Genomic DNA, 14,951 nt, shown 5'->3' with positions numbered 1-14,951 from the left:
TACGAAAAATAAATTCTTCTTTCTTTTCCGTAAGCGATGCAAAAGCTTCCTAAAAATGACTTAAGTACGCATTTCCATTGCTTTAGCTGGAAAATCTCAAAATAAAGGTGATGGGGAGTTGCAGATGCAAATATGCAACACATCACGCCTCAACAGGCTCTTACGTATCATAGCATGAATGACAGTCCTTGGACCGGAAGTCCAAGGGTACTACACTGCGCCTGGCTAGAGAAAATTCGACTTCATCATCTGAAAAACAGGCATGTAAAATGGCAAAGAATATTTCTTTCTCTCAGATCTCGAGATTGATGAACCTACTGCATCGTAGAAATCAAGCTGCAACTGTTGTAAATGGCAGTCTTGCACGCTGTAATTGAATGGCCGGGGTGGGGGGTGGGGGTGTTTTAACATTCATGTGTAACTTTCTAAAGTTAAAAGATCATAACTTAACATTTTTATAAAATCTCTGATATTTATTAATCGAGTTTTACCTTACTGTATTCATTTTTTTGAAAATCATTAGATAAAAAATTCAAATATTTGTAGATTACTGCAGCTGCTTGTTGCGTTTCTTTTGCATTTCAGTATATTATATTTTAATGTCATTGCTCATTGTTGAAAATGCAGGAAAATTAGCTTTCGACCAAACGTTTTATTTATCTTTGTCGGTAAAACTAAACTTAAGAAGTGAACAGTCATGGTAAGGATTAATTAATATAATAAGGATGGAAAACTTATGGGTTTTTTTAACGCTTCCGAGAATTATAAATTATAGCATTATATCATGTTAGAAGTGAAAATGCTGTTCTACTTTTTAACAGGATAATGACTGTAGACTTACATTGTTTCCACATCATAGTCAAAGGTTTGTAAAATATATATATATATATATATATATATATATATATATATATATATATATATATATATATATATATATATATATATATATATATATATATATGGTTGTAAACGTTGATGTTATTAAAATTATTTTTTTTATTTTCTATGTTCAGCTTAAATTCAAAATTCTCAGGATTATTTTTTGCATCCACTGTCTGAGGACAAAATCATTTTTAAAGATACAATATCCGGTTTTGTCGGTTTTTCCCCAAAACTATTGAAAACATCATTCTATGACTATTATTTATTATGACTAAGTGGATCCATATCTTTTTCAGTTTAAACTCTTCAAAATTGTTTCGGTCTTTGTACAGCACTAAAAACTTGGTTTTGCTTTATAGGTGCTTGGACTCAGATTTGAAGTTTATATATTCTCAAATTTTCTGTATAATTTCATGACTTATATGTTGCTATAGCATTTCATACTAAAATGTAATAAAAATCTTATTTCATCTCGCAGTTATTAAAACTTCGAATTTCTGGACGCGTTGGATAGACACATCCTTGCACTTTCACAAATTTTAATTTTATTCTTAATACTTAAGAAAAGTGGCAATTTTGTTGTGTATTAATGAAAAATATTAAAACTATAACCCAGAAAATTCAGAGTAGAAATGTTCGGAAGCAAAACCCACTCACAGTATTGTAAGTCCGTGCTCAGTGCTGTGTGCAGAGTTTAACAATTGAACACACCCGGTGAATCGTAAACATTAACAATAACAGAGCTCGTGCCATGTTTGCAAAAACAGTTAACGTTTCACGGGTATGTTCAATTTGTTAAACTGTGTACACATCACAGAGCACGGACTGACAATACGTGGTGAATCGGTTTTGCTTTCGAACATTTCTACTCTGAATTTTCTGGATTATAGATGTAAGATTTTTCATTGATACAGAACAAAATCGCTTCTTTTCTTAAATATTAAGGATAAAGTTAAAATTCGTGTAAGTGCAAAGATGTGTTAACCAAACGCGTCCCGGAATTCGTAGTTCCAATAATTTCCAGATTAATAAGTTTTTAATTATATTTTCGTGTGAAATGCTATATTGCAATATATAAGGCGTGATAATATACAGAGAATTTGAGAAAACATTAAGTTCAAATCTGTGTCTAAGCACCTTTAAAAAGTCAATTGAATGAATCGACTAAAATCAATAACTTTACTGAAAATGAAGGATCTTATTGTTTAATTGGTTGAAATAATCTTATCATGAACATTGCCAGGGAGTTAAGTCCAAAATACAAGGTACAGTTTTGTTCACATTGTACATACTGTTTTGAAGTAATTCATTTAAAAAATGAATATTCTTTTAGGGAATCTACGTCAGCAGAGCTGACACAAAGGAATTCACTCACAAAAAGCGCCGAGTTAACACCCCCCCCCCCCCCAAAAAAGTGTTTATCAATTATAGAACACGTCAAAATAAACTAAAATCAAAAGGTTTCAATAGTAAAACGAACCAAACTTGAACTTATAAGAATTTTTTGTGGGGTAAGGGTATGTGTGTTGTACATCTACATATACATCCCGACATTTTAGTTTATTAGTGGAATAATGGGATAGGTATTAAAATAATGGAAGAAAGTAAATATCTTCTTAGATAGTTAGTAAAAGTTAATTAGTGTCTGTAATTTAATATCTTTTAGAATGAAAAATTAATTCTTATGATTTTCATTCCAGCAAATATAATTCGACTACAACCAGAAATCATAGTAAGTTGTTTCCAACTAACTTTAGTGAAAATAGTATAAAGCTAATATGCCTGTTTACATGCGCTCATTAATTCACAGGTGTAAATTTGGCATATTTGAAAATTTTTACTCTTGGTGTCTAAATGTAATTTTTGCAATGCGTTCACATGCACTCTCAAACTTTTTATAAATCGGTATAAAATATTCACGTGCAAATCTTGCTTGCCCCCCCCCCCCCCCCCCCCCGCCACACACACAATACATGCGCCAAAATATATGCATGGGCAAAATTTGCATATACATGTAAAAATTGCTCATCGTGTGTAAATAGGTGCATGTGAACGGGGATTAATTAGGTTCGTATGTCATTCGACCGGGATAATCTGTAGTTTCAATAAATAAATATATACATGTAAATATCATTACTCAATCATTAGTCCCATACCGGTGAAACCACCGGAGACTATAGGTTTCCTCCTGGTCTGTCTCTCTGTCTGTATGTCCCACTTGGTTTTATGCACTTTAAAATTTTTCTACACGCTTGCAGATGTTGAGTTGATTTCTGTTAAGTGAGTGTACCTTGAGGAGTTACAGATTAAGTTTACAATTCGTTTCGCTTCGATGATTTTTGACGGAATTATGGCCTTTTAAAATTTTTAAGGGGAACCAGATTTACCACTTGGTTTTCCGCACTTTTACCCTGAATGCTTGCAGCTATTGCGCTGATTTTTGGTATGTGAGTCTACCTTAATAAGTTATAGATCAACTTTTCACTTCGTTCTGTTTTAATGATATTTTATGGAATTATGGCCTTTTTAATCTTCTAGGAGAGCCAAATTACACTTACCGGTAGGAGACTAGTATTGCTTATGCGATACTCTCAGAATTCTTGTGTTGAATGCTATTTACATTGATTATACATATGCTGGTATGTTTGTTATAACTTATCATTGGGTGTATTTTGACTGACATATTCCATACCAAATTCTAAGGCCTTTGTTTTCATACCAAATTTGACTACGGTATATTCCGTCTACCTAATTAATAAATAAGGCGGGGATGCTTGATTCTCTTAGGCACCTGATCCCACCTCGGGAATTTATGGGGGTCCGTGTTTTATGCTCTATTCATGATCATAATGATGGATATTTTCGAAACCAGTATCATAAGACTTGACTCAACATCTTATTAATGATACCGTCAGTTCGTGTAATTCTATATAAACACGAGTAAAATCCGGCGACTGTAAACACAAATTAAAGAAGAAAGTACGTTAAGTACCAAAATCGGCCCTTTCCCCAAATCTGATGAAGATTTTTTTGAAACATGTCTAAGATGTCCTCTTTTTAATTCAACTTAATTTTTGTAATTATCTCAAATCAATTTTCCTACAAAGCTAATTGAATATAGATAGTTTCTTTGGAAAATAACACTATGACGTTATGACGTCAACCTAGCGACGCTACGTAAATACAAGAGTTGTTGGAAAGTTTGTTATATTACTTTCAAGAAATATTGAAAAGAACACATTTTCTTATATAAAAATTTTTATTTTGTTGATATGTGAAGTTTCATTCCATTCGATTTAACAGAAATTAATTGACTTAGTTTTAAATCAACATGTTTGGTAACCCCGGAGCTACATTATAACGTCAAAAAACATTGCGTCATGGTGTTTTAAAAAAATTCTCCCTTTACATTTCACACAGTTTGCTCCAATAGCCACTTATTAAAAAGTTAATTTATTTTGCTAACAATCGTACTAGTAGCATAATTTTGTTTGTCCATGCTTTTTTTTTTTTTAATTATTATTTTACCGCGTAACTGTGCATTTACAAGATCAGCAACTGTGAAGCGCCCTTCTCTTTCAATGACTTTACCAACTCAAAGTTTTTGTTCAGATTTTTACAGATAATCCATTTTCTCACAGACCGCCCTTGTCTGGTATAGATTTTTAATCATTCGAATACATCCTCTATCATTTATACACATACATGTATGCAGAAATCGCTTTTGACATTTGCTCCCTACAATATTTTCAGAGTTTATTCTGAAGATTTCCAGAGTACAAGATAAAAATTTGTTATACCTTTAAAAATTGGTTTTATATAAATCTATACACATTCCTAATGTTGTACTGAGCGGTCATAAAAAAATCGATGTTTGGCCGCGGAGTAAGATATTTGACCTGTCGATGAGAAATTGGACCGCTTTCGTCGAAATTGTGGGCGAGTTCAGCTAAATCTCATTTGCATTCATTGGTGTTCGATAGTGACGAAATTGACCAATTTTAACAGCAGTGTGGTTTAAGTAAAGGATAACTGCACTTAACACGGGGATTTGAGTCTTTTTCCGTCGCTTCTGCTGCCTTTATATCTTAACCTTATTTCACTTTTGTATATTTACTATTTAATTCTATCAATTTGGCACAAAATTCAAATGTTAAAATGATTTTAGACTGTAATACAATCGAATAATTCTATGTTTTTTGTCCCTACTCCTTTCCAAATATAGAGATTTTACACTTACCTGCCCTTGATTAAACATTACGTATGCATGAGAGGTGGAGCTAACAGTGTAAAAATGTCTCTAAAATTAGACTAGATAAATAACAATGACATGTGTTAAAATACGTGATCACTCTTTCCCATCTCTCTCTTTATCCTTTATGGCACAAGTACACTACTGTAGTATTTACAAAGGTTTCAAAACGAAATCAACAACATGAGCACGTACATGTAAGTAAAGAATATTTTGAATCGATGCCTGACAATTCAACGTGTTCGAGAAGAGTGTCCTAGTTAGCACAAAACATGCTATCTTGCAAGTCACGTGACGGAATGTTACCTAAGGTATGACATCACGTGGTGAATTATAATATTCAACATGCCGTAGCCCTTGGTTACAACAGTGAGAGCGAATTTAAGAAGAAGCAGTTTTTTCTCTTTTAAACCATGAGCGCATGTTTGTCTATTAATCTCCTTTTGACACAACATTATTAATGCAAATAAACAACTACTGGTTAAACGGAGAACAATAAACAAACATGCGCTGACTAAGTGTATGTACAAAGTCAGTGAAAAAGTGGGCGTCCTCATTATCGTACGGAGTTTCAAGATATTGTGATGACCCCCACCTTTGAAAACAGCTTCGTACTTCGTAAGTGCATACTTTTATTTAATGTAATAACGTAAAGTTGTAGATTACATGTTGACCATTCCTGCAATTAAAAGAAAAATGCTTGTTTGAAAGTTTATTTTGTCGCAATTTTCGCATGTCCTTAAGTGCAGTCATCCTTTACATCATGGAAGCCAGCACAAGATACAAAAGTATAACAAAACATTTATTGACCATGTTCTCGGCCAAAATGCGTTTTGTCGACCCATCGATCGGTTAAATAAAGGCCTCAGACAAACAGTTTGGTTTTTGGGTCCAACAATATACGTAAATATGACAAGATTAATTTAGATGATTTTAAAACAAGAGAGAGAGAGAGAGAGATGCGTAAGGCATATTTAATAGTACGTTTATTATAAGTATCCGATTATTCTAATTCATAAAGTGTTTGATTTTTTTTTAAAAAACTACACTGTTTTTTTTTTTTTTTTTTTTTTTTTTTTTTGCGAATTACTTGGTTTGCTTTTAAGATTGCATTAAAACTTCTAACACTTTTTTTATAGAATGTTAGATTCCCTATAAAATTTTATGAGAAAGCATTCAAGATATTTTCGAAAATTATTTGAAATTGTAATAAATAGATAACATTGATAAGGCAAATTCCCAAGTCTATCCTTTCCAACGAGTCACGGCGTCACTCTCGAATTTATCTAAACAAAATGTGTTCAAAACGTTTCTGTCTTGTCGACTGAAAAAGTTTAAAAAAAAAAAAAAAAAAAAAAAACCCTGAAAAAGTACTGTCATTCGATTAATAATATTATGTGTCACCGGATGATGCTTCTCAAATGCACGAGTCAAGTATCACCCCTCCCCCCCCCCCCCTTCAAAAGCTGGTAGAGATGCAGCACTTCTCTTGGATAGTTGGCATTGGCAACTTTCTAACGCATTTCCTCTAGCAACTTATTGAGGCTTTTTTCACCGACTTACATGTAGTATAGCTTTTCCAAAAAATAATAATAATAATAATAATGAAAAATAAATTAAATAAATTTAAAAAAAAAAATAAAATAAAAATAAACATGTATAAACATTTACTTTCTTTGAAGAACACTTTTACGATCTATTTTTAAATACGTACATATAATTATAGATAAATACTGTTGCTTGAAGTTTTGACTTTGTTGCTTGAAGTTTTGCTCAATATGAGAGCCTATCTTTAAGTAAGAATTGTAAGCCTTCGATACCAAACCTATGGAGAAAAGTTCATAGGCATCTATGCCTGCTTTTCAATCCATTTCAGGTAGAGCGCTCGCTCCGTGATCGGGAGGTCGTGAGTTCGAATCTCGGTCGCGACCGACGTAAGTCGATAAAAAATAGGTAGCAACTGTTCTAGCGCTCGGCACTTTGAAGTGAAAGTTGCCGGTCTTTCGGATGAGATCTTAAAAACCGAGGCCCCGTCTCACGGTAGGTTCAAACTTTTTTTCTCACAACCAATTTTTCCCCCAATACACTAAATTCCTAAACTTTACCTACGCTACAGCAAACAGAGGAGGGAGGGGGCAGTCTTTCAATGAACATTTTCAAAGTTTGGTAAAAAGTGGGAAGGGGCCCTGCGTCCTTGATTCTTCGTGCCTGATAAATAACTTGTTTTCAGACAGATAATTTTGTTCCACAGTACTTATATTAAATTGTGTGGTACACATACACCGTCGTAATGGGGTGAAAGAATTTAGTGACAGGTAACCTTGCTGAAAAAAGAACCCCTCATCCGACACAGCTTTTTAATTAATTTTTTTTTTCCGAAATTCTTTTTTGGACCTTTCTGTCGCTTTCTCATTCTAGTCTTCTTTCAACTTCACTGGATTCTCGACAGATAAGAAATCACAACACTGTTATATGTGGAATGGTCTTAAGTAGAATATACGGGTAAAAAATTTTACTAGGTGAAATATGAGTCTTTGTTTTTATATGCATAATATTAACAGCAATGTCTACAATATAAACTTATGCAGATGCAACACGCTTATATTGTGCGTCGAATTGTAAAATCTGAAAATATATTCAAACATCAACCGTGCACGTGTATAAATGACTGAAAATACAAGACTTCAGAATATTAATTAATCTGATCAGTCCTGACCAACGGCATCCAAAAGATTAAGAATTTATCCCCCCTCCTTTCCAAAAAATAATGTGTTGCAAGGGGACCTATTGTGACGTCATCTTTGAGTTTATTGCGTAATTTATTAATAGCGATTCTCTGTAACCACTTAAACTTCTTTGCCACGCATGGTCACCGATTTTGATGAAACTTTGCCCATTATTACAACTTGACACCAGAAACATATATTAAATAAAATTTCGTTGCTATGTGTCTTGGTTGCCATGGTAACAGCCAGAAAAGTTGAAAAAATTGAGATTTTCAGCTTCTTTGAATCTTTATTACGCCTTAATAAAGACTAAGAAAAACAAACAAACCATTCTCCCAAAAACGTGACACCTTGTTGCCACTTATGCTATAAAGAAACTATTTAGAATTTATCTCTTAGTAAATGGTAACCATGGGTACATTTGGAATACATTTTAGAAGCTGAAAAATGCTGAAAAACGCTCAATATTCACCAGTGATAGATGTTACATGATCAAACTCAATCAACAACCTAAGAAAAACAATAAAAAATATTTGACCTTATGTAATTAGGTATTGGCAATATTATTCTAAAAATAACTTTCATGGTTGCCATGGTAACACAGCGTAACCATGCAAAATCTGTTGCAATGATTGGGTTAATGCTACTATCTTGAGGAAAAACAATAAAATTCACGACTAACACATATGCATCCTTGGAACCTTGCAACACCGACAACATAAGAAAAATTGGGATTAAATGTTACTTTGCATTGTAACCATGGAAACAACGTATCAGTCGTTTAAAGTGATATTTTTTGCTCCTTTAGGAATTTACTTACCTTTTAATCAAGAAACATATTATTTGATTCACCTTGAATACTACTTAACTGGTAGAACTAAAGTTGAATATCATATATTGATAAAGTTTGTTGAAAAATACAACACTGTTGCTATGGTTACCAAGAAGGGAAAATGTTCAATTTTGTTAATTTTATATCAATATTAAACCCTATGTGCCAGCTTTTTGCATCCAGTTAGAGATTGGGTGGTAGTCAAAATTCAAAGTCAGGTTAGTTGTTCATATATATCAATCATAAAAGTTTTGGGAATCTACTTACAAGGGTGCGTATCCAAGGAAACGGAATATTTTTTAGATTTTTATGCATATTTTTCCGGCTAATTTACATAGCAACGCTCTATTTAAAGAATTGAGTTTGAATTTTTTGAAATGTGAAAATTAGGGTAACACCAATGCCTTTAAAAATTGATCATCAGTTATATAGAAATATGCTTTTTAAAAAGATAGGATAAGATTAAAACACTAAGAGAGTAAATTTAAAATCCTTTCGAGGTAAATAAACCATAGCAACCGTTGCCAACCTATAAGAAATATCATATTTCGTCCTTGGTATATGTTACAAGGACCTCTTGTCTATTATTTGCTTGCATTTCAACCTATAATTGTTTTTATTCTTAAGTATATGACTTTATAAAATTAAATGAACAAAATTATTACTTTTGAATACTTTGTTTCCATAGTAACGTATGTAATAGTTGATTTACCAAACATGTTTATCATGCATTTAAGACATCAGGCCTTCAACTAACAGAAACAGTCATTGCCACTTGTTTGCTTTGCTGCAAACGTTAACTGGGGGACTCTGAACATGTTGAAAAATGCCATTTTTCAAACGTTAGGACATGTTGCTATGGTAACCATGACACGTAGCAACCAATTTTTGCCTGATTTGAGTTTACGGTATCAAAGACTTTTATCATAGAGAGTTTGGAGAAATTCTGAGACTATGCGTGCCACAGCTCCTATATAAAAGTTCAAGTCATTACAGAGAATGGCTCTTAACATACATGCAGACGTCAACTAGGCCGTTTCAGTAGCAAAATGAAATAAAGGCTCGGATTTTTAAAGCATTTTCTTTTCTGCAATAATACTTTATGTGATTTCATTAGTCAGCTGAACATTTTTATTTTATTGCTTTAGTTTATTAAATTGATCTCTTCCCTTCTTGCTGGCAACATTATAAAGTGTAAGGCTTACTTGTATAAAATAATATGCCATTTCTATAAAACATTTTTTTAGTTTTTATGCTATTTTCATGACAAATATATTTGTATGAGCAATATAAATATGGTCAATCAATAATAAATTTATTTTGTAACATTATTACACGAAATGCACCATTATTATTACTCCTAGATAAGAATTCGCCTCTCGACTAACTTGGTATCCGACACCGGAAATAGTCATGAAATGTCAAAATTAACATACTGCACATTCCTCGAGCAAATTCTTAACATTATTTTTGCTTGTCTTTTATCAAATTATTTTCAAATATATATGTTTTATTTTGCTCGAGGTATGTGCACTACTTCAATTTTGGGAATTTGTTGTAAAAATAGTGGGAAAAATAGCAATTTCCGGAAAGAACGGATGATTAAATCCTGTGAATACCTCTAATCAATGTACTTGTGAAATTTTGTTATGCATATATCAAAACTACCAATCTTCTTCTACATGTACATAGCAGTTATATTTTTGCAAACGTGTATTTGAAAATACGAAAAATTGTGGGCCTTCGAATAAAACGTAACGTACTTAGTTCTTTGAATTTAATCTAACAGTTTTTCTCTAAATAAAATTCGTGGGTTTTTTAAATTTTTTAATTAATTTATTTATTTTTAACATATTGAATGCAATGACATATTTACGAAACAGATAGTGTACCTTAGATGAACAATTTATATCTTTCTTCAAATATTTTAAATTCTTCAAATATATTTTTAATTCACAACAATTTACATGCGAATTTGTTTTATGTAAATGGTGAAATAGTCAGTCACTGTAGCTGATTTACCCAAAATTAATTGTTTTCTAGTATGCACTGAGGTGTGAATATACATTTCGGTCTGAATCTAGTAACGCTAACAATTTATGTTATTATTTTATTTTCGGTTTTGTATGTTGATTTTTTAAATTTGTATTTAAAAAAAAACTCCAGATGAATGTAACCATTTAGATCTATAGTGAGAAATAAGTGCCGATTGTCTTTTTTTCTGATTTACCATCCTTTGCCGACCCGTCACACCTGCAGTGTGCTCCTTGTCATGATCAGGCAAACAGAAAAATCTGTAGACAAGTCTTTACACAAAATGAGCTATAATTACCTATGATTCTGAGTTAATACATGTAGTATGCATAACTCTTTCAGGGAAAGCCTTACTTCGTTTCATTCCCGGAACCTACCGATCTGAATTGCAAAACAAACACATTCTGCAGATTTCCAGTTTATGCCAAAACATCTGATTCTAAGTATACACCATTCTAAATATTGAAGGGAAAATTTTAGCCTTAATATTATGATAATTTGTATCTTAAACCGCAAGAAATTTCGCAGTATGTTCTATCCCGAATGTCGAGTAACTTTCACAAATTTTATTTGAATTTACTGTGGTTTCATTGATGTTCGCGATCAAATTTTGTTGTTATGGCAAAAATACAATTTCATTGATAATGAAATTCATGAACAGCTTTTGTGTTATTTATCATCAGTTAATTTGTAATTTATTTATCGTAGTTTAGCTCAACCAATGAATCAATCAAAAATTGGTATTCTTCTACAAATGATTGAAACTACAGTATTCAAAACCTTTAATTTTCTTTTGTATTAAGTAAAAGTGTGTTATCATAGTTCAAAACATAGTGTATTTTTTCTTCATTTTATTTGCTGGGAATTTTTATCATTATTATTATAATGAATTTTCAGTTAAAGAAAAAACATTATCAAAACTTCCTGTTTGAATTCTCTGATCCTTGCTGCTATTATTCTGTGAATATAACATTTTATTATACAGAGGAATAACGAGTATTGTTAGCACACCAGAAAGTAAAGAAAATGTTACCATTCAGTATAGCAGAGAAATGATCAACGGAACTATAGACACCAAGGTTGCACAAGTAGAGTTCTTTGCTGGTCAAGCCGGTGTCAGACAAATTTGTTTAAAAGCTTCAGACAGGTATAAACATATCTTATAGAAATTTAAATCTTTTATTTCAAAATTAATTCAATTAAGACCAAAAAATTATCTTTAGATTTCAGACACCACCGCATGAGGACAAACACTGCTGCATTGATCAATTCTATTATCATCTTGATATGGTGACTAACTCATTTTTTTCCTCAAGTTTGAAAAAGAAATTGAGTTATTCCCCATTTAACGCATGCTTTTGACAGCAAAGCCTTTATTAAACAACCAATATACATTTTTAAAATAATTTAATATTGTACTAAAAACATTATACTAGTATTCAAATATTTTAACGTTTATTGATAATTAAATCAAATAATATAAGATTTTTAAAAGTTGATAACATCACTTTGCTGACAAGAAGAAAGAACAAACACCTGCTTCAAAAAAATTGTCTGCCGCATTGAATTTGAGTTCTTGGCCTGTTAAACTATAGATATTTTTTGCCTTGGATGTTTGTTATCTGCTCTTGTTAATCATCTTGTCTTAATCGTCCATTATTTATTATTATTGTATATATCTCATTGGATCCTCTCTCACATCTCGAAACAAAACCAAAATTGAACCCAAATCAAACGAAATAGTATAGACTGTGAACGGTCTACTTGTTTTAGATATCCGTAGCAATCTAGCACAATGTAGCCTCTTCAAGCTTGGAAGCTTTTATTTTGAAAGTTTATATAAGTCACAGGTACGTAGCATTGTTTTTGAAGAGGGGGGAGGGGGGCTGACAACACACCTGAAAACTCTTTGACAAGCAAAAAAATCTAATTTTTTCGACTAGAAAATAAAAAAAACTAAGCAAGGATTCGACGTTGACTATACTGCAACAAAAAGTGTGTGTGTGTGTAAGAGGGGGGGGGGGGGGGGGGGGGTTACAGGCCTTTTTCATACTTAATCAATAATAGAAATTTATGTGCAGAAAAACCTGCCCCCCCCCCCCCATACTATTTATCTGAATTACATGAAGTTTTTCGATGAAGTATATCTACTGTTATGCTCCAAAAAATTTCTTTTGATTGACCCCATTATTCAGAAATTCATAATACAGAACGTTTTTAAGATGTTTTAGCAGAATTTGCAGTACATATATAATCCTTTGCTTAAATATTTTCATATTGAATGATGATTTCTTTTATTGACGATTAAAAAATATTGATATGATTGCTTTGTAGTTTTTACTCGTGCTTTTATTTTTCATTTTACTTTTTAAAAAAAAAAAAAAAAAAAAAGATATTTTTTTATAATTTTTTTTTCCTTCAAAAGATATCGGTGAAAACGCTGAGTTAACCAATTTTATATCAAAATATAAAAATTATTTACAATAGTTTCTCTCAAAATTATACAAAAACGCGTAATGTTCATCCTGATTACCAAAAACAGACTTCCTGTGTACTACAATGTGTATAGGGATTTTTGACATCTTGAGTATTGGGGCTCTCCAGGTAAATAACACCAGTACAACTAAGACCACTTCCCCTCATCAGGTAACCGTACAGTAAAAAAAAATTGGGTTTTTAACTAAAGTTTATTATAGTGGGGTTTTTTTGTTAGGATAAAAGGTACCGATTTTTCTGTGAATTGTATTGGAGTGGATAAATATTTCATGCTAACTTTTTTAGTATTTTGACAAATATCAATGTCTACAATTCGTTGACTCATCAATGTAGAGTTTTGTATGCTTTGGTAAAATAATTTTGTCGAATCTGCGGATACTAGTAATTGTAACGGAAACTTTGCTTTATTACCCTGAAGATTCCTTCGATAAAGTAGTAATATAATAATTAAAGCTGACTTTGTCTCTTGTGATTTCGATTTTAGTTTTGTTTCGTTGGTTTTGTTTCAATTTCGTTTGAATTCATAGTTCACAGGAGTACCCTCACTCAAAAGTCCAGTTGAACGTACATGAAATTATATCAAAATCTAACAATAAATTGTAAGGCGCGTAGTATTGTTTTTGAAAAGGGACAGCCAGCCAAAAAATGACAACTTAATTGATAAATAGGACAAGCAAGAAAAGAAAATGTTTCTAAACTCAAAAATCCTATTTTGTGGAGGGGGATGGTTCCAATTTTTTTCACAACCAAATTTTATAAATATATATTACCCATTACCCTGATTTGAGTGAACTGCAACAAAAAAAGGGCGGGGGGGGAGGGGGGGTGTCAACCACCCGTTTAAAGAACATTTTCAAAAGTAAGTGGTTGCGTTTGGAAAAAAAAGGGGGGGGGTAGGCAAACAGGCCCCCTGGCCTCTTTGGTACTTCATGCCTGATATTTATGTACTTCTGCATGTATTTTGATATATGAGACAATTGTTAAAGCTTTTCTTGTGATGTGATTTTGCTGTTGTATTATTCCAGCACAGCTTCAACAGAGAGATGTTTATTTGTAACTGTCCAACTTCCAGGTACTCTCTCTCTCTCTCTCTCTCTCTCTCTCTCTCTCTCTCTCTTTATATATATATATTTCCGTATTGAAATTGTATCAATTTGGAAGTTCTCAATATAATTTTTATTTATTTTAGTAAAATGTACATTTTATCCTTATGTTCATATGAAAGGTCACGTGAAGGTGAACAAAATGTAGTGGTTTTTACTTTGTTCTTGTAATATATATATATATATATATATATATATATATATATATATATATATATATATATATATATATATATATATATATATATATATATATATATATGATTGGATTTATTTTCAGATCCATGTGCCTTAAACCCCTGCAAGTATTCGGGCCACTGTTTGCCTTTTGTAGATAACTCCGGATTTACTTGCTCCTGCCCACGTCCATACACTGGGAAATTATGTGAAACCAGTATTTATTTACTCTTTAAAAAATATTTTATGAATGAAGATAGGCTTATATTAAAAAGAAAGAAATTAAGTTCATAATTCCTATAGGTAAAAGTTTTTTGTCGATCGGAATTAGATTTACTACATTTTTCTACATTGTTATAAAACAAATGTTCAAAGAAGTTATTGAAAATTTATGACAAATAATAAAATAAATGGTTCTCTTCTTCCTTATCTAGCAATTAACGAAT

General features: G+C 31.9%; 1 protein-coding gene across 1 annotated transcript in view; it reads left to right on the top strand.

Moving 5' to 3' along the window:
• LOC133178301 (uncharacterized) overlaps positions 1 to 14,951 on the top strand; it is a 96,505-nt gene that overhangs the window by 42,330 nt on the left and 39,224 nt on the right. The window contains exons 8-13 of the mRNA XM_061313037.1: positions 822 to 865; positions 2,586 to 2,617; positions 11,072 to 11,172; positions 11,715 to 11,876; positions 14,251 to 14,297; positions 14,609 to 14,722. Of these exons, the coding sequence (XP_061169021.1) occupies positions 822 to 865; positions 2,586 to 2,617; positions 11,072 to 11,172; positions 11,715 to 11,876; positions 14,251 to 14,297; positions 14,609 to 14,722 (500 nt within the window). The remainder of the gene's footprint in view (positions 1 to 821; positions 866 to 2,585; positions 2,618 to 11,071; positions 11,173 to 11,714; positions 11,877 to 14,250; positions 14,298 to 14,608; positions 14,723 to 14,951) is intronic.

The sequence above is a fragment of the Saccostrea echinata genome, unplaced genomic scaffold (genome assembly GCF_033153115.1).
Source record: "Saccostrea echinata isolate AGI-Se365-2 ecotype Australia unplaced genomic scaffold, CSIRO_AGI_Sech_v1 ptg000002l, whole genome shotgun sequence".
In the NCBI taxonomy this organism is placed as follows: domain Eukaryota; kingdom Metazoa; phylum Mollusca; class Bivalvia; order Ostreida; family Ostreidae; genus Saccostrea; species Saccostrea echinata.
Note: the sequence above shows the minus strand (reverse complement) of the source record. Positions and strands in the feature narration are given on the sequence as shown.